The following is an 18,904-nucleotide window of genomic DNA, read 5'->3' as shown; positions in this document are numbered from 1 at the left end:
TTGTGGATTTGTGAAACACCTGGTTTCTCAGTTCCTCCTCAAGGCTATTGGTCCTAAAGCTCTGAGACTCCGAAATCCTGGTTATGATCTAGGTCCACATAATAGAATTCTTGTAAATGGACCATGACCCAAATAAGTTAGTGTTGGTGCTTAACCACAAATTTTCCTCATTTCCTCAAATATAGTGTTTTTCATCTATGAACTTAAAAAGCTATTTCATGGAAGTTTTATTATCTGCTGTTTGTTATTCCCTTTCTTCACTTTGGTTTTATGCATACTCAATAAACTGAAGGAGTCAGACGTCACTAAAATTGCATATGTACCCAAGATAAAAAAAGTCCAGTTTGTTCCTTCAATTTCTATTAGAAAATGCAGCACAACTTGCATATTGCTGAATATAATATTGCACATGTTCTTTAAGAATGCTAGGCAGTGTCAGATGTGGTCTTTCTTTAATCAGATTCTACACATGGTTTATTAAATTGTTAAAGGTCATATGCTCAAGTGGATAAAAAGGCAGTTGGTATTTTGAAAGTAATTATTGTCACATCCTGCAATTGCAAGTGATATAGGGAATGGTTAAAGTAAATGTTTGCATTACCTGTTGACCATGATAAAATACGGCTAAAAGGAACATTGCCATCAGTAGTAAAGATGCCTCCTTTGTACCCAGGAAGTCTGTGCTGGAAAAAAAAATAGAGTAAAATATAATTATTGATTTGTCAGTATTGTAATTATTCAGAATTTTCATTTCATTGTGCACCTTGGTACTTTTTGTTGTTCTTTAAAAAAATGCCCTGTGTTTGAAATTTTAACTTAGCAATAGTTAGTTCAAGAGAACAGGAGTGTAATTTGAGTGCTGACTGTTTGGAGACAAATTAATTAAATAGTTAAATTGTAGCCTACAGTAGGTACACAGAAGGTGATGAGCTTTTTCTTTCAAATGTGATATGCCAGCTGTGTGTCAAGCCATTCTCTGTTCCTGGGAGCTTTGTAAACAACCATAAACACCACAGCTTCTGCAGAGTACAGGAGGTGAGATCTGCATGGGAAATGTTGAGGCTGGAGCTGGAAAAGGGAAACTTCCAGATTGTTGAAGTAGAAACCCAATGAATGGGCCTAGAGATAAAAGATGGACACCAAGGCAGGTGCTGAAAGTTAAACATCCCCATATTGTGAGAAAGGTTTGGAGAAGATGACAGGTGAGTTAAGGAAGAGGATCAAAGAGGAAACAAAAAAATGGCATACAGTAATTCAGACTGGTTTCACTGGGCCACAAAGAGGAGAGCAGAGAAGAAATGTCTACCTATGACAGGGGACGTAAAGGAAACTCTTGCAGATATTAGGGAAGTAATGAAGATGAGCCAAGAAGGTACTGCGTGTATGAAACCTGATGTATAAAATCACTGATATGCTGTGTGTGGAGAAAGAACAAAGTGTGACAAAATAAGGTGAAGGGGGTCCAGAGAAGTGGTCCAGAAAAGTTAAAGTGGGTTTCAAACAGGGTAAGGAATAAGTTACGTGGAAAGGTGACAAAACTGAAGAAAGTGAGTATCTCTGTAATACCAGGGAGTTTAAAAAAACATATTTTCCAGGAGGAGAGTGGTAGGGCAAATCTTATAGTAAAACAAAAGGGAGAAAGAACTAAATTTGGATGCAAATGTAACATGGATACTTGACAATTATTTTATTGAAAGAAGATGCGGAAAGATGAGGAAATGGTTAAGAGGTGTCTAAAGCTGGAAGCTGTGAAAAAAAGTAAACAAGGAGCAGAAATTGGAAGAGAATTTTAGAAACTCTTCCATCTGCCTTGAGATCTAAGAATAAAGTCCCTACCCCAAATCCATTTACTGCAGTAATTCTGGAAAAAGATCAGGTGATATTTGTCACAGGAGGACAGAGAAACTAGAGATAAAGATTGGAGCTTGATGGAGACTAAACCAAATGGAAACTTTCTTGTAAGAGAGCTAACAGAACTGACTTTGTGGACCTTAACGAAGAATTTACTGTAAGGAAATATAGCACTGTGAGATGAGTCATCAGTAGAGAGCAAAAGACAGGCAGGAAGCATCTTTGTCATCTGCAAATATTTTGGAATTCAAATGTTTCCTATTTTGAAGTTGTTTGAAACACAACCTCCCAAAGATTTCATTGCAGAAGGACCCCTTGTATGCTGGATAAGGTCTCAGTTATGAAATAGTTTGTTTTTAACATATTTTGATAATGTAACTGTAGCCACAAATGTATCACAGTATTACAGTATGTTTGGGATTGGAAGGGACCTCAAAAGATCATCTAGTCCAATCCCCCTGCCGGAGCAGGAACGTCTAGGTGAGGTCACACAGGAACATGTCCAGGTGGGTTTTGAATGTCTCCAGAGAAGGAGACTCCACAACCCCCTTGGGCAGCCTGTTCCAGTGTCTGTCACCCTCACTGAGAAGAAGTTTCTTCTCAAATTTAAGTGGAACCTCTTGTGTTCCAGCTTGATCCCATTACCCCTTGTCCTATCATTGTTTGCCACTGAGAAGAGCCTGGCTCCATCCTCATGGCACTCACCCTTTATATATTTATAAACATTAATAAGGTCACCCCTCAGTCTCCTCTTCTCCAAGCTAAAGAGACCCAGCTCCCTCAGCCTTTCTTCATAAGGGAGGTGCTCCACTCCCTTAATCATCTTTGTTGCCCTATGCTGGACCCTCTCCAGCAGTTCCCTGTCCGTCTTGAACTGAGGGGCCCAGAACTGGACACAATATTCCAGATGTGGTCTCACCAGGGCAGAGTAGAGGGGCAGGAGAACCTCCCTCATTCTACTAACCACCCCCCTTGTAGATACCCCAGGTACCATTGGCCTTCCTGGCCACAAGGGCCCAGTGCTGGCTCATGGTCATCCTGTTGTCCACCAGGACCCCCAGGTCCCTTTCCCCTACACTGCTCTCTAATATGTAATTTCCCAACCTATACTGGAATCTGGGGTTGTTCCTGCCCAGATGCAGGACTCTACACTTCCCCTTGTTAAATTTCATTAGGTTATTCCCCGTCCAACTCTCCAGCCTGTCCAGGTCCCGCTGGATGGCAGCACATATGAGCTAGACAAGTTTCTTAGGCAGTTGCAAAACCTTTTTTCCAAATAATTGGTATAGCTAAGAAAAGAGATAAGTTTCTGGGCACACATCCTTGAACCTCATGCTTGCTAATATTGGAGCTGAAGTTCAGATGTTTGCCCCCAACATGGAACATCTCAGCTGAGTCTGCTACATCCTGGGCTGTTGGCTATGCTAGAGGATATTCCTATCTCTTTCTTACTCTCTGTGATAAAAGTCACTGGAGAGTTTTACTGACATGGGGAACAGAAACTACTCTGAATTATCTAAGATTTTCACACAAGAGAGTACATTTCTTTGCCGTGCTTGATTAATGACAAAAACTAAAGAAAATGATAACGATTTCTACTTCTAGTCACTTGGCTGAAGTATTGTTTACTGTCCTTCGTCATATTTGCTGGGCTCTGCTGTGAATAAGCTAAATGTTATATCATTAGTGTGTAAGAGCATAAGTAACATTAGTAAAAGGAATTGCATCCCAAATCTTTAGTACGCTGCTATGGTAGGAAGCTAACAAGGAAAGATATGCATGCAGAGCCTTATTATGTGTAAAGATGCGGCTGTTGTGTGAACCAATTCCACTGCAAATCTTTTGTGTCATTCAGAGGATCTTAATCTGGCACACACTTACAAGCAGAAGCATCTGCAATGCTAAATTGGTACAAAAGACTGAAGAAGTGTTTTTCTGAATGAGCTAAATCACTGCTGTGCTAGATTCAGTTACTGAAACACTTAGTGCCGTCTGACTCTGCTGCAAATTGCTGTGGCTCTTTTGTCCTCCTCTTCAACTCCTCTTGCTAGGAAGGAAGCCTGGAAGGAAGAATCTGATCTTGTAAGGCCCTCCTACAAAACGGGATCACCCCTGTATTCCTTGCATCTTTCATAACTATATGTTATAATTTGAAATTTATACAGTTAAAACCCTGCCCCAAAAAAGAAATCAGTTGTTCAATCCTGTTCTCTTAAATTCAGGTGAGAGTTTAAATTGGTATCTCTTGATAGAGATAGAATAGAAGCAACCAATGTATATGCGTTGTACTGCATATTTTTAGTAACTAGGGTAGACTAATGGAGACATAAGAGATAAAACCTGCTCAATATTTAAAAGTCCTCATGAAATGAGCATTTTAATAAAAAGTCCTGAGAAACAATCACATTATAAATCTTTTTGGATTAGTCATTGCCTCTTGCAGCCATCACTCCATACTTTACTGTGGTGTTATTCAATAGTGTATACTCTGGCAAGACTTGACCCATTACCATATTAAAAAGCAGTTCCTAAAAGGGGTTGTGAACACTTACTCTCCATTGTGGTTTAACTTGTCATATTGCAGAAAAAGGGAAGCATAAACGGTCTCAGTCAGCAGAGAATAGATTGCGATCATGATGAGAAGTACTGCCAGCTTCAGGACAGAGTTGAGACGAAGAAATACTGCACAAGTTACCATTGCCAGCACTCCAGTGAAGACAAAATACTGAAAAGAAAATAGCAATGGTTACTTTTGGTGATCAGTGACTACCTATACACTCCATAAATATCTACATAAATCATTGAGTGATCGGAAGTATAAAAGAAATTGCTCTGGATTTCAGGGCTCAGCTGTTTTCTTACGGTACAAGGCACTTTAAAAATAAAAGTTTTGCTAAAATAGAATGTGAAATTGCAAATTATTTATTTTGCATGGAACCTCCAAGTTAGCAGAAATCGTTCTTGGAGCCTTAATATAATTTTCATTGTATTGGAAGAGAAGGGGCATCCTGTACAGTGAAAAGAGGAAAGGAGCGATGCGGCATGTAGTAGTTTGTTAATAAAAGTCAACTGAGAGAAAAAAAATTATACTGTTTTTGATTCTCAGCTTCCACAAGACATCATTAATCAGGGTGTCAGAATCATATTCCTGCCTTAATACTTTTCCCCATGCTACTTGAAGAGAGCATAAAACCACGTTTGATTTCTTTTTTTTTTTTTTTTTTAATATTGCAGGTCTAGATTAGTTGCATTTCTCTCTTAAAATGAGATGCCTAGAAGTTGTATTCATATCTCTTTTTCTAATATCTTCATTGTCTCATTTTTCTCTATGATTAGTCATCTGTCAAATGTAATCCATGCAACTGATACTAAGATGTAGAACGACAATCATGGCCATGAGCCATTTGGATTTAAAATAGCAACATCAACACCCACAGCCCAAATGTAGTTTAAATTAAGTCTTATCATAGAGCTTTAGGAGAGATAGCATTCATTTTTCTGAGTAGTTTTTCTTTAGTATAGTTCCTCTGTAGAAATGTCTGCATGATATCAGTAGTATCATGACACTGCCATATGACTTTCTAAGCAACATGCTTCTTTCATCTGCACATGGCCAACCCATTGATTTTGTTGCCTTCTGTCTCACCATTGAGTGGATTTTCTTTCTCTAAATACAAATTTGAAATAACTACAGCAGAATCACTGCTGGTTTTGCTGTGTAAAATGTATTAGTCTCCATTAGCTTCATATGAATTGTGTGTTTTATTGCAGTAGGTTCACTGAAATATTGCTGGATGTGTCTCTAGCATAGAGACACTGTATGAAGTTCAAAGGTTGAAACTTGGTTGTAATGCCCAGTAAACCATGAAATTAATTCCTTCTGTAACCTGCCTCCTCTTTTTCTATCAGTGTATGGGTAGATGCAAAGGTTCAGCTTCACAGTGTTGTTGAGGCACCACCAGTACACAGGGCATTGAGTCCAGGTAGTGGTTGCCACGTAACCTTTGTGGATCCATGCCTCAAATTCAAACAGCCCTCAGAAATACCTCAGGATAGGAACAGATGTCTGGAAAAGATGCAGATGAATTGAACGTCTGGTTCTTCAGGGCTACTGGTTTCTCCAAATCACACCATAGCTGTGAAGAAAGAAGAAAAAAAATCAGGACTGTATTGTTCACTGGTGACTGTGTGGCTGCCTGGATTCAGAGGTGGAACTGGCTGATCTGCTGCTCTCCATGCCAGCTCCACAACTGGCGATAAGGACTGAAAAGACAGCAAGAAGACACACTGTGGAGATGAAATGGAAAAGCTATTCCTGCTACGGACATTCAGCATCTGAAGAGCTTTCCTATGCTCTCCTCTTGCCAAAGGGGAAAGATGAGGTCCTCCTGTGGGAATTTCAGAGGACTGTTGGACTCTTAAGAATTACACTCTCTAAATGATTATACTTTGCTATAAACTATAGAAAAAAATTAAACTGGGAGCATAAAATAAGACTGCATGTATGCGCTTGTCTGCAAGCAGGTTTTTTCTGCTGCATTGCTATGGACATTGTTATCCTTCTAGTGTGGGACAAAACCCCATGGCATCATGCAAAATTGGTTTGTAGTGTGGACCCAGAACTGCAACTGTGATGCCTAGAATAGAAAGGAATGAAAATTCATTCATGATACAATTGTTTTGAGAGTGTAATACTGTCTTTTGCTGTTTTGACCTGAATTCATTGTAGTGGTATTTCAAACCAACTGTACTAAATATAAACAAAGCAGTAGTGTTGAGTTGCAACATACATCATGGTCTTAGAACACAGGAAAAAAATCATTAATGGTTTCATATTTTGAAAGTTAAAGCAGATGGAGTCTCCTCTTACACATAATAATACAATCTGGATGTTTATATTAGGTCATTTCATCCACCTGGTATGTACAAGCTAGTTCCCCTCTCTGTCTTACCAACAGAGTTAGATAGTTTGTTTAATGAGGCCTGGTTTCTTATAAATAAATTCTAATGGATTTTGAACTTGGAACTCTCTTGTTTGTTCTTTCAGCAATTCAGTCATGTCTGCAATGCAGCAACATTTTCTAGGTTGTCTGTGCAATCCTCTGTGACAACAGATAATTAATGGTACCTTCTGCAAGTTTATGAGCTGTACAGCACCTCTCTGCAGGACAAAGTGCCCTGAGGGTGACAGAGCACTGGAACAGGCTGCCCAGGGAGGTTGTGGAGTCTCCTTCTCTGGAGACGTTCAAAACCCGCCTGGACATGTTCCTGTGCGACCTCACCTAGGTGTTCCTGCTCCAGCAGGGGGATTGGACTAGATGATCTTTTGAGGTCCCTTCCAATCCCAAACATACTGTGATACTGTGATACTGTGAGAACCACTCTTGGTGTCTTTTTAAAAGAACCTCTGGATCAGAAACTTAATTCTCATTTTACAAGAGTAAGAATACGCTTGAAATAAAGAACCACAAGACTCATTTGACCCCCTGGTGAAAACAAAGTCTTATGGCTGTTGTTAGAAAGCATCTGAGACTTAGTCCCCTCCAAGTGGGTGAATTTGAATTCAGCAGAAGATATAGCTTAAGGGTGAGCTGCATTACCTGTTTCTAAATACATGCAGGTCCCTCCTGAATGCTGCAGTCCACTATATGGAGCCTCACTGGCCGCTGTGGAACCTTTTTTTCAGTGGGGTACAGGAAGTAGTTAAAAGTAAACTATTAATATGGCAGGATTTTGACATATGAAATAATGAGGTTATATGTGGTTTCCTGTAGAGGTTAGGACTCAGTGTCTCCAGTCATTGCCATTCTGAATATGTGACAATAAATATAATTGTTTAGTGCCTTACAGAAGCACATTGGTATGAGAGTGAAAAGAATTCTGCTTCTTTTGACTGTTTTTAGATTAGCCATACCGTAAGATTGTAGTGGACAAAGTCTTAAAAAAATAATCCACAGTCATGGAGAAATCTCATTGTTATCATATTCATAGCAAATTGTTAGGAGAGCCCTTTGGAGGTCATCTTAAGGAGCAAGATGAATTTCACTACAGTCTTTCCCAACAGATATTTGTCAAATTTGATTTAAAAACCACTAAATTCTACAATACTCCTTAGTGATCTACACTATAATATGGGGCTGTCCTTATCTTCAGGAAGTTTTCCTGTCCTTTACCATATTTGTATTTTCTCTGCAAGGATAGCAATCAGTGGCTACATTCTTCTTTGTCTGGCTAGCTCTCCTGACAGTGACTGCATAATATCACTAAAAAAACAAGATAGAAGTCAAATCCTAGCACATTTGCAATCTGAATTCAACCATGGAAGAATGAGAGCAATAGAATGTAATAAAATCTCATATCTGTTAGCAAAAGAAAAGGCAAACCCTTGAAGTATCAGACTTCAGCATACTGAATGTAATGATATAATAATAATTATTATTATTATTACAGGATAATTGTTATTGCTGTTGTGTTGTTACAGTTGCTATTGCTATTACTGTCATTAGATGCTTTCTTGGACTCATCTAGAAGGAAATAAATTTTTACAAGTAATAAAGTTCAGATTAAAAAGCACTGCTACATCCATAGCCAAAAGGTGCCCTACAAGAGGGAAGAGTGATGAAAATGTTACTTTTAGTCTATCGGTGAGATATTTACCTTCTTCTTGGCTCAGGCCTGAACAGCTGCCAGGTTGTCTGATGTGATAATCTGCCTAATTCATGCAAAGCTGTCTCATATTTCTGAAGACATCCAGATAATCAAGGCTCTATTGGATTCATATTTGTTTTATATGTTTTACAAAGACCCTACTCTTATAACAAGACACTTTAGGGTCTTATTGGGCATATGTATACTAGGAACCCAGCCAGACTAAAATCAGTGTGTGCAGTAGAAAGAAGAAAATATCTTTATTGGGACCAGTATGATCAGAAGAATTGTTGGGGGATGTTTTTCTGTTTATCTGCACTGACCATAAAGCAAGCTGAGAGTAACTATGCCTATTTTTTTGGTACATACTTAAGGTGAACCTGGGCCAAAGGGTTTTTTAAACCCTTTCAGTTTTTTTTAAATGAGCAAGGCATGTTTAGAATTTATACTTCTTAACTTCTTTTTACATGCTGTGGTTACTGGCTCATCTTTCTCTGAGTAGTCCTTTTTTAAAGGTATTTGCTGGGTTCATTGACACTTCTCATCTTTTTTAGCAATATAATTAATAGGAGAACTGTGAGATGAAGAATTTGATATCTATAAGCATTACTTGGACTGACAGTTTTTAAGAAAGTGTGGTCATCAAAGGGTAGATACATTGAACAGAAAGTAGCAAAAGGGTTTTAAAAATAGATGATACTCATAAGGAAGAAATAATTAGCTATTTCAGAAATATACAGTTTAAGCAACAGAGACTGAATTTCCTGAAGCTGTGGTACTTTGCCTTTTACATTTAAACCATAGCTGCCTTATAAACACATTAGTTAACAAGTCCTGCAGCAAGTTTAATAATTCATAAATCATCTTTCCCTGTACAAAATTCCCCAGTTCCCTATAAGCTTACAATATTGATGATGGCTCCAAGAAAATTAATCAGAATGGATGCAAATATAATGACATTCCTGGCCAGGTAGGTCTCATTAATCCAGCAGCAAGTTTTCCGGAGCATTAAGGGTAAACATTTGTAATCCTCTGCTGTGGTGATTAACACAAGAGCGGAGTGCAGCATGATCAGAATAGAAAACTGAATGACCATTGGTATCACCCTGGGAAGAAAACAAAAAGAGAACCCAGCATTAAACCTCAGCACAATACTACTGCTAATAAAAATAAATGTCTAAACAGCTAAGACTAGGAAAAGCCAGTTGTAATAAATCTGAAACGAGGTGCTCTATGATCCAAACATGTTTAAATAAAACCTGTCATCTGGCATACCCTACAAATTTTGTTCTTGAGAATGTGACACTTAATTACATATTTTTAAGTGCATACACAGGACAGACAGTTCACAGAATCACAGAATGGTTAGGGTTGAAAGGGACCTAGTCCACCACACCTGCTAAAGCAGGTTCACCAGAGCAGATCACACAGGAATGTGTCCAGGTGGGTTTGAATGTCTCCAGAGAAGCAGACTCCACAAAATCTCTCAGCAGCCTGTTCCAGTGCTCTGGCACCCTCAGAGCAAAGAAGTTTCTCCTTATGTTTAGATGGAACCTCCTATGCTTCAGTCTGTGCCTCTTGCCCTTCATCCTATTGTTGAGCACCTCTGAAAGGAGTCTGGTCCCATCCTCTCAACCCTTGAGATATTTATGAGCATAAATAAGATTCCCTCTCAGCCTTCTCTTCTCCAGGCTGAACAGACCCAGCTCTCTTAGCCTTTCCTCATAATAAAGATGCTGGACCCTCTTGGGTATTCCTTGTTCTTCTTAAACTGGGGAGCCTAGAACTACATGCAGTACTCCAGATGTGGCCTCATGAGGGCAGAGTAGAGAGGGAGGAACAACCTCCCTTGACCCACTGGTCACACTTTTCTTAATGCATCCCAGACACCATTAGCCTTCTTGGCCACAAGGGCACATTGCTGGATCATGGTCAACCTGTTGTCGACCAGAGCTTCCAGATCCTTCTCTGCAGTGCTGCTTTCCAGCAGGTCCATCCCTACCCTGTACTGGTGCCTGGGGTTATTCCTCCCCAGGTGCAGGACCCTACACTTGCCCTTGTTAAACTTCACCAGATTCTTCTCTGCCCAGCCCTCCAGCCTGTCCAGGTCTCACTGGATGTCAGCACAGCCTCTGGTGTGTCAGCCCTTCCTCCCAGTTTGGTATCATCAGCAAACTGGCTGAGACTGCACTCGGTCTCTCAATCCAGGTCATCGATGAACAGGTTGAACAATTCAATTCCTTTAGTAAACCATTAAAGACCATGATTTCTTCTAGTCCAACTTTCATTCTATTTTCTTAAATTTATTCCTTTTTCTTGCTAAAATGTGGGACCTGGAGTCAATGGAGTTACTGACATGGCTGAGAAATATGGCAGATTGTTTTACTTTGCTGAGAAGAAAGCACTCAGCACTTCACAAGTCAAGATTTTGTACCTATTTTTGCCAGTCATATTCTTCCTGTGTCTCCTTACCCAAAGATCAAACCCATGCAAAATAAAAACATCTTCACTGCTCCTGCAGATCTCTCCCCTCTTCATTCTGCTTTCCCAATGCCTTTTTGCTAGAAGGAGAATGATGAAACTTTAGGCTTTGAACTAAGTAATTAAAATTTCTAATAACCTAGTTGTATACATGCCAGTTCAATACAGTGGTTTAATCATATTTTCTCACAGAAAAAAATCTTGAAAGTGGACTACCAGTGTGCTCCAGGGAGGCTTTGAACTTCCAGGTGCCTGAATGTAGGTGAGCTGTGCCCTGCTCATAAAGCCTTTTGTAAACGTATCTTTTGTCTTATTGAAAACATGAAGTTTCAGATTTTATTATGCATCAGCATTTAAGGGTGCAAGTTGGAAACAGAAGTGAAAACAACACAGCTTTTCTTTCTTCATTTTTCAGCAGGTCAGCCAGATCTACTCCCTGAATCTTGAATGGACTCTATCTCGACCTAAATGAAATTCTTCTCAATTTCAGGCAATTTCAGTTTGCTTTTAGAAGAGCAAATTCTAAACTCATACAGATCTGAACTAAAAAATGTTTAGGATACAATTCGTCTCTTTGCACAGAAGTCTTAGACTTATTCAGGTCCACTGACTAGCCCATTCTCTAGTGGCTATACTTTGAACCCATGCTATACACACTGACAGATAATTGTGAGACTAATTCCTTGTTTCCCACACTACAGCAGTATTTTTCAATAGCCTTCTTGCTTTGCAAAGCCAAATGACTGAGATCCTCTTTGGAACTGATAGTTTCTATCTATATCTCTGATATATATAGACAATCTATATATGTAGATGTACCCTACCAATTCTGTAGACCTAGCCTGACCCAGCTCTAAGTCAAACTAAATTAAGGCCTTCAAAAAGATTAGGGTCAAGCTTCAAGAGGTCAAACATGAGGACACTAAACAGGAGTTGTTATTTTGGGCTGCCAGACTCTACATGTAAGGCCCAGTGCTACTGAGTTAAGGTACTATAAAGGGAACGTCTAGGGACCTGAGTCCGATATATCAATCCAAAATGCAGCATAACCTGCTTAGGTGCCTGAGAAACCACTTGCATTTGTTTGTAATAAATATATAGGCAACAAAAATTCTTCCACTGCAGCTATTCAACTGAACATTGTTGTGTTTTTCTCTCGTCTAAGAATGTTTGAGATAAAAACAAAACTGAAGATTTCACACTGATGACCTCCTAGAGGATCAATCCAGTATCTGTGCTAAGATTTTGTTGGCAGCATGCTGACAGGATCAGGTACAGCAGAAGACATAGCCATGGTTAGAGGAATAGGAACAAACAGCTGTAATACTCTTCTGTCCATGGGCTTCTTCCAGAAGTAGAACAATTTTTTTAGGGGTTCCCTTATCATCAAAATAAAGTGAATTTTGAAATGGAGTTTTTGCCTTATCTCTTTCTTGTGTATAGTCTTAAATCAAGAGTGGAGTCAGAAGGAAAATTTATGTAGAACAGAAGTTGCAGAGGTTTAAATGAACAAGTTTGAAACCTGTTTTTATCCCCTCACAAGAATAACCTAGTGAAAACTTGACAGAATTAAGAACAGTTCAGCAGCTTGCTCTAGTATGAACCACCTCTCATGTGGGGGTATAGAAAGTTCATTGCAAGAAATTAATCAAACTCCCAGGCCTCTCAGATGGACAAGATGAATCACTGCAAGATTGGCAACGTAACTTAATGGCTTCATAGAGGATAATTACAGCAGAAATATGACATTATTTTATGCAACTTAAAGTAAATTCCCCAACTCAATATTTCAAAGAATGAAAACTATTGGAAAGACTTTTAAATTCAGTGCCTACACTGTCAGAAAAATGTATGAATGGATCAGATATTTGTCCTGCGGGAGCCAGATATAAACTGAGATAAAATTCTGAAACTCCCATACACAGTAGATGCAATAATAGAAAGATAATTCCCTTCTTTAACATACAAACTAAGGCAACCTATCTGGAAAACTCCCTGGAGATCCTTAATAAGATACATTTTTGATTATTTAAATAATATGTTTCCTTCCAACAAATTCCTAGAAATCCCCAAAAGACTCCGGTCAGAAAATATTCAAACATGTACTTAAGCAAATACAAAATTCTGTCCTCATTCAACAGGGCTCTGAAGCATTCACTGAAAGACACTTAAATGTGTCGCTAGGAAATGCAGAAGTTACCATGAGGAGTGTAAATCTTCTTGTACATTTGGAGAAAAAAAAATAACAGCTACCAGAAGTGAAGAATTTTGAGTGTGTATTGGGAGAAGAAATTTTAAAAAGCAAACAAACAGCTAATATTGGAGTAACATAGCACATAGGAACAGCAAGTCTGTTAATGCTCAAGATACTTTCCCAGCTAAGAACTACAAAATACAAGGGACATGACTGCTGCAGAGTGCAGTTACCTGCCTGCATCTAACTACCATTTTGGTATTCTTAGACATAAACATGGTGAATCAGGTCTTCCAGAGATGATCCAAGAAATTTTGCTGCATTATTGTAACACAGTGTCTTATTTCTTACATAAACACTGGATTTTCAAGGTTATTCTACAGGCAGCCATAAGATAAGGTTCATCTGAGTGTTAAAAACGACCCAAGAATTGTGTTCATCTGGGCATTTCCATTTTAGCACATGTTTTGCCAAAGAGCAAATGGGACCAGGGCCTATTTTAGTGTCAGTCATGTTCTGCTGGCTCTGCTGTGATGCTAGAAAACTGGTCTTAATCCTTGTATACACTCTTGTGTTCTCACTATTAAACAGTAGACAAAAATGCCAATTGATGGGTTTGACTGTGTGAAATGTGGACTCAGAGGTCTCAGCTGTGTCACGTTTTCTTCACCTTGATAGGAAGTTGTTGCTTGGTCAGCCCCATATAAAAGCAGAAGTGGGAAAAATTCTACCAGATCACCTCCTTGCTTCTTCTTAATGGCACAAGGTTGTTTTCCCCAGCTAGGTAATATGTATCATCAGCAACAAAGCACAACAGTACAGTGTTCTTGTGTAGCATGTAAGAAACAAACCCAAGACAAATATTTCTGAATACTTTCAGAGAACAAGAAGATTGTATTGGTTCATTGCATGTCACTCCTAGAAGAGTTATCCTGCTGTTTCCCCAAAAGTTCATTGAGATATAGAGAGATACATTTCTTTATTTACCTGGAAGAAGGAAGTAAGCTTTGGATAGCGGTGATAAATACAAGAACAATAAATGCACACACCAAGTTTGATTTGAATACTTCATCCCGCATTTGAGAATACTAGAATAAAAAAGAAACAGAAGAGTAAATTAGCTGTTAACCCATGCAGTGGTTTCATAAAGACGGATGCATAAAGGACACCTTGGGGAAATCAGCAGAGTTAACAAATCGATAAACCTGAAGTGGTTTTTTGAAATGAAAGACAACAAATAAATCATTAATAAGCTGGTAAAATACTTTATCCAAGAGAGCAAAACTCTGTAATTTGCAAAACAAAGTTGATTTACTTGGTTGCCTCTTCTTCAAAATTATTTGCTTTAAAAACCTCCAGGTAGATACCAGGGACTTGTGCTGCTGAGTAGAATACTAAATACTTAATAGCTTAACCTAGGAACCATGGGTTTCCTCACTTGAAGACAAACACTGAAGTCAGCTGTGACTCTGCATGCATGATGTTGGGGAGGTTTCTCCATGCTTGTCAAGCTGAGACCATTCTGTTTTATTTTTCTTCCTTTAAAATTTATTTATTTATTTGTTTTCAAGAAAAGTATGTCGTTTGGGACATTCTGTGACTATTAGGGAGATGAGTCATGATCTCTGTATCCTGACTTATCCAGAGCCTCTGCAGAAACTTGGCAATATGGCCACTCTCCAAGGAGAAAATGAAGGTATTATTATGTAAAAGACCATTCAAGGTACATTATTATTATTATGACTTATTGCAAAAGTAATTTTCTCCATGGTATCAAACCCCTGAAAATGCTAGCTAGTTCCCGTTTTATTTGAGTTACCAAAAAAGGAGTAATGGATACATGGGTGGATCAGTTGAAGTGGAAATGTTACCCAAGTCCTCAGCTGGTATTTATCACTGCTCATTCAGTTAAACTCCCATTGTTTACAGCAGACAAAGATTGGTCTATAGACATATTTTTGTAAATCGCTGTGTTCTATACTGATGCCACTACATTTTCTTCACACAATAAAAAAATCCCACAGATGCCTGCCCTGGTCATTTTTCCTTCTCTGAACAAAAACTCTTGCAGTTTTGAAGTAGCTAAGAGTTGCATGTGCAAAACAAAAGGAAACCAGAGTCAGAGACATCAGACTCCTCCCCCTGCAATTTGGAAAAGAGGAAAATTACATGCATAGAGAGCATTATAATTGAGAAATATGGAAAAAAAAAAAAAAGAAATGTATCAGGAACATGCATTAAGAGAGTTCATCTATGAACTCTTGCATTTTATAGCTAATCTGCTCTTGAAATAAGATTCTATCTAGACTTAGACCATATTCACTACATGAACCTTTGACAGGGATGTCATCCCAGTTATAAACCTCTGATCAAAACAACCTCAAGATCCTGAAATGATCCCGGTCACATTTATTATGAGTAAGAGAGGGGCTTATTTGTTAGCCAAAATCAGACATCTATCATTCTGAATCCTCCTTTGCAGTGATTTTACCCCGTGTCTGCCGTTGGCAGAAGCAGTATGACTTTGACGTGATTTTTGATGGTGCTTGCAGGCAACTCCACTTCATTTTCCTGCTGGAAGCACAGAGGTACTGACCTTGATTTCATGTGCAGCAAAACAGAACTGCATCAGTCTGCTTAAATAATGGACCAGGGCTTTTTTGGTTGTGGCATAAAAAGAACCAAAGGGAAAAAGAAAGGTATGTTCCTTAAAATATAACGTGAGATCCAAAATGTTCCTTAGGGAAATTGTAGCAAAATAATTGAATGAAACACAAACATGGAATTGCCTGCTGTGTTGAGCATTATGTCAAAAGGATGAATGCTGTCCTCTAATCAGTAAAAACGTGATGAGAACTTGTTAGCATCTCTGAGGCAGCACAAACACCAATGATAAATGTCGCACTTCTGTAGCTGTCCACTCCTTAATGACTTGGAGAAGTAATTGAAGGATAGGCTGAACCTCAAGGCACTTCCATAAGTATGGGAAGGCATGTACCCAACTACAGCTACGCAGAGCGGTAGGAAGAATCATGATGTGACCTACTCTGCAAAGAAAACCTTTGCTGCGGCATCCTACAGACCTACCTGTGCTGGCGTGACTTCCTCATAGCGTAGCGAGGGCTCACGCTGCTTCCCATGGGCTGGAGACATTTACCTCTGCTGGTGGAGGGGACGATTTACCCACTGGCTCCCCCAGCCAGCTGAAACTGAGCTTCTGTAAGAAAGGCCAGCTTTCCTCTGCCAAGTAATGCTGCTTATTCTCCATGGCTCTTTGAAAGGAGAGTACCATTAATAAAACAGGCTTTACATGTTGAACTTGAGAATGTGTTTGTGCACCAAGGAGGAAGATATTTCATCTTATCCTCACTGTTGATCTTTCACTCAGAGAGGATCTTATGGCTGAAAAGGGAGACCATGGCTTTTTCTCTTCAGAGCATTGGTGTTTGTGCCAAAGAAGACATATGAGGAAGCTTAAGGCAGGAGAAGAGATGAATGAACTCCTGCGAAGACCAAAGGGTAGAAACAGATGCAGTTGTTGACTAATGACAGAAAACAAAATGCCAAACAAGCCCAGAGTTTTCTCAGTGTTTTTTGAAGACCTTCTTGCCATGGGAAGTTTCTGGCTTGAAGGAAAGAGGTGAGGTCTATGTCTGCAAGGTTACAGCATGGAAGAAGGGCACAATTTGTTTCCTACTCATTTAATTTCTATTTATCTCACCCATCAGAAATTCTGAAATAGAACTCAGATATGTAAATCTAATGTTTGACTTAAGAAAATCTGTACCGTGAAATGCAAAGCCTTTTTGATATTTTCAGTGTGCTCACCTCACAGAAAATGTATAGATGCTTCATCTGTAAGCCCAGTCTGATTTACTATCCCAATACACAGGAAGACTTAGAGTATCTTCATACAAGTCTTTACATTGGAAACTTTCATTAACAAAAACCCTACCAGAAGATAAAATTCCCTGCTCTGTTACAGTTCTTTATCCTATATGAAAGTACACGGTACTGATATTTCTGAGTCACTGCTATTGAAGTATAACATCATAATGATATCTTTTAATTACTGGAAATCATCTAAAGTAGTATCAGATTTTCCTTATGAGCTATTACATATTTGGAAACCCTTAGTGTATTTTTATGCTACTATTAGAAGTACTCTCCTGTGATGAGTCTTTTGCTCTATCTGCCTACATCCTATTTGTGAAAATAACCTCTAGCAAAATTGAGAGTGAACTTGTCTCTAAATGAGAAATCAAGTGCTATTGAGTAAAATACAGGTTAATAATGACTAGTCCATTTAGGTAAAAAATCTACAACATATACCAGGTGAGGATCCTGCACAAATCCTCTTAAAAAATAAAATATTACAAAATTGATGTGGAAGTATATGTTCTGTCTCAGGAAGATAACATATTCATTAATGCAACCATTACTGCTTTCTGTGGAATCTACATTTATGCTATCACCAAGAGGCACACAGATTGGTGGGGTAAGAGAGGAGTGGGAAGACGTACCAGTGTTTTAATGTGCTGTGATATACCAGTCTGTTTAAACCCTTGTGAACCAGAAGCTGTACTAGCTGCCATGGTAGTTTTGGGCATGCTGATTCAAGATTTTTTTTTTTTACCTTTTGAAACCCTAAAGAAAGCAAAAGAGCACTTTCATTGCCAGTGTAAATCTGCTGTCTGCAATTGTTTTACAGTGAAACAAAGAAATGAAAAAACCCAGATTATTTAAATAGAAGTCCAGTATGATATTTCAGATCTATTCAAGTCACTCCAAAAGATTTATGATCCCATGGGATAGTAGTCCTGTTACTAAAGCTGGAGGAAGAAATATTGTCTATTGTTCCTACGGTTACTCACTTCTCTGTGGCTTGAGGTACAGAGCTTTAACAAAATTCTCATTGAACAAGATTAACGTAACACTTCTTGATCGGGAATTTATCTATGGGTAATGGTTGTTCTGTCTAGAAAATAACTGTATAGTCTGGGGCGAGAAGTACTTACAGATGAAAAAAATAAGTGTTAGGCAGATGCCGGAGCTGCCTGAAAGTGAAGGAACAAGATTTTACACAGGAGAATTGACTTCAGAGCTACCTCTGACTTGAAGCTGCCACTGGTCTGTACAGAAAGTGACTGGCAGCAAACAGAACCGGCGGCGTGAGACGGGGGGTCCACAGACACACACTGTCTGGGGACTCAACACTGCGGGGAGCAGCTCAAGATGCTGATGCAGAAGGTCATGTAAGCAGTTGCAAAATGTTAATGACTAGAAGAAAGCATAATTCCAGACTGAAAGGTTAGGGGTAGGGTGGGGAGAGCAGAGGGAAAGGCTTCTGAAATAGCTTTATGAAGCTCCAATTTAAATGAGTTTGCTTTGGTTTGTTTCCTAAATGGGCAGGAAGGGAGAAAGTGATAGATGTATAAAATAACTTGGAGGAAATAGTTACTTTCTGTAGGAAAACAGTTTACACATTATTTTTTTCATGACTGACTGTAGATTACGGTTTAACACTGAGGCTACTGGGGCAAACTTGTAATTACTGCACAGGCAAATGAGGAGGGAATGGACATTTCCCATGTTGTCCCACAAGAGGTTCCCCATGCCTATAATGAAGATGTGATTCATTTTCCTTAAGTCGCATCATCCCTTTGCACCCTGGTGCATTCTTCCTCCATCTCTGAGCACACCCATGGTGTCCCAGCACCCTGAGCACAA

General features: G+C 39.0%; 1 protein-coding gene across 1 annotated transcript in view; it reads right to left on the bottom strand.

The window, feature by feature from the left end:
• The window catches only part of ADCY8 (adenylate cyclase 8), a gene marked incomplete at its 3' end in the record, with an annotated part of 127,515 nt that overhangs the window by 19,884 nt on the left and 88,727 nt on the right, over positions 1 to 18,904 (bottom strand). The window contains exons 9-13 of the mRNA XM_082044676.1: positions 14,162 to 14,262; positions 9,404 to 9,605; positions 5,898 to 5,987; positions 4,404 to 4,576; positions 602 to 683 (exon numbers count right to left, since the gene is read on the bottom strand). Of these exons, the coding sequence (XP_081900802.1) occupies positions 602 to 683; positions 4,404 to 4,576; positions 5,898 to 5,987; positions 9,404 to 9,605; positions 14,162 to 14,262 (648 nt within the window). The remainder of the gene's footprint in view (positions 1 to 601; positions 684 to 4,403; positions 4,577 to 5,897; positions 5,988 to 9,403; positions 9,606 to 14,161; positions 14,263 to 18,904) is intronic.

This window comes from Streptopelia decaocto, assembly GCF_964273445.1.
Source record: "Streptopelia decaocto genome assembly, chromosome: 2".
Taxonomy (NCBI): domain Eukaryota; kingdom Metazoa; phylum Chordata; class Aves; order Columbiformes; family Columbidae; genus Streptopelia; species Streptopelia decaocto.
The sequence above is the reverse complement of the archived record's forward strand: the minus strand, read 5'-3'. Positions and strand labels throughout refer to the sequence as shown.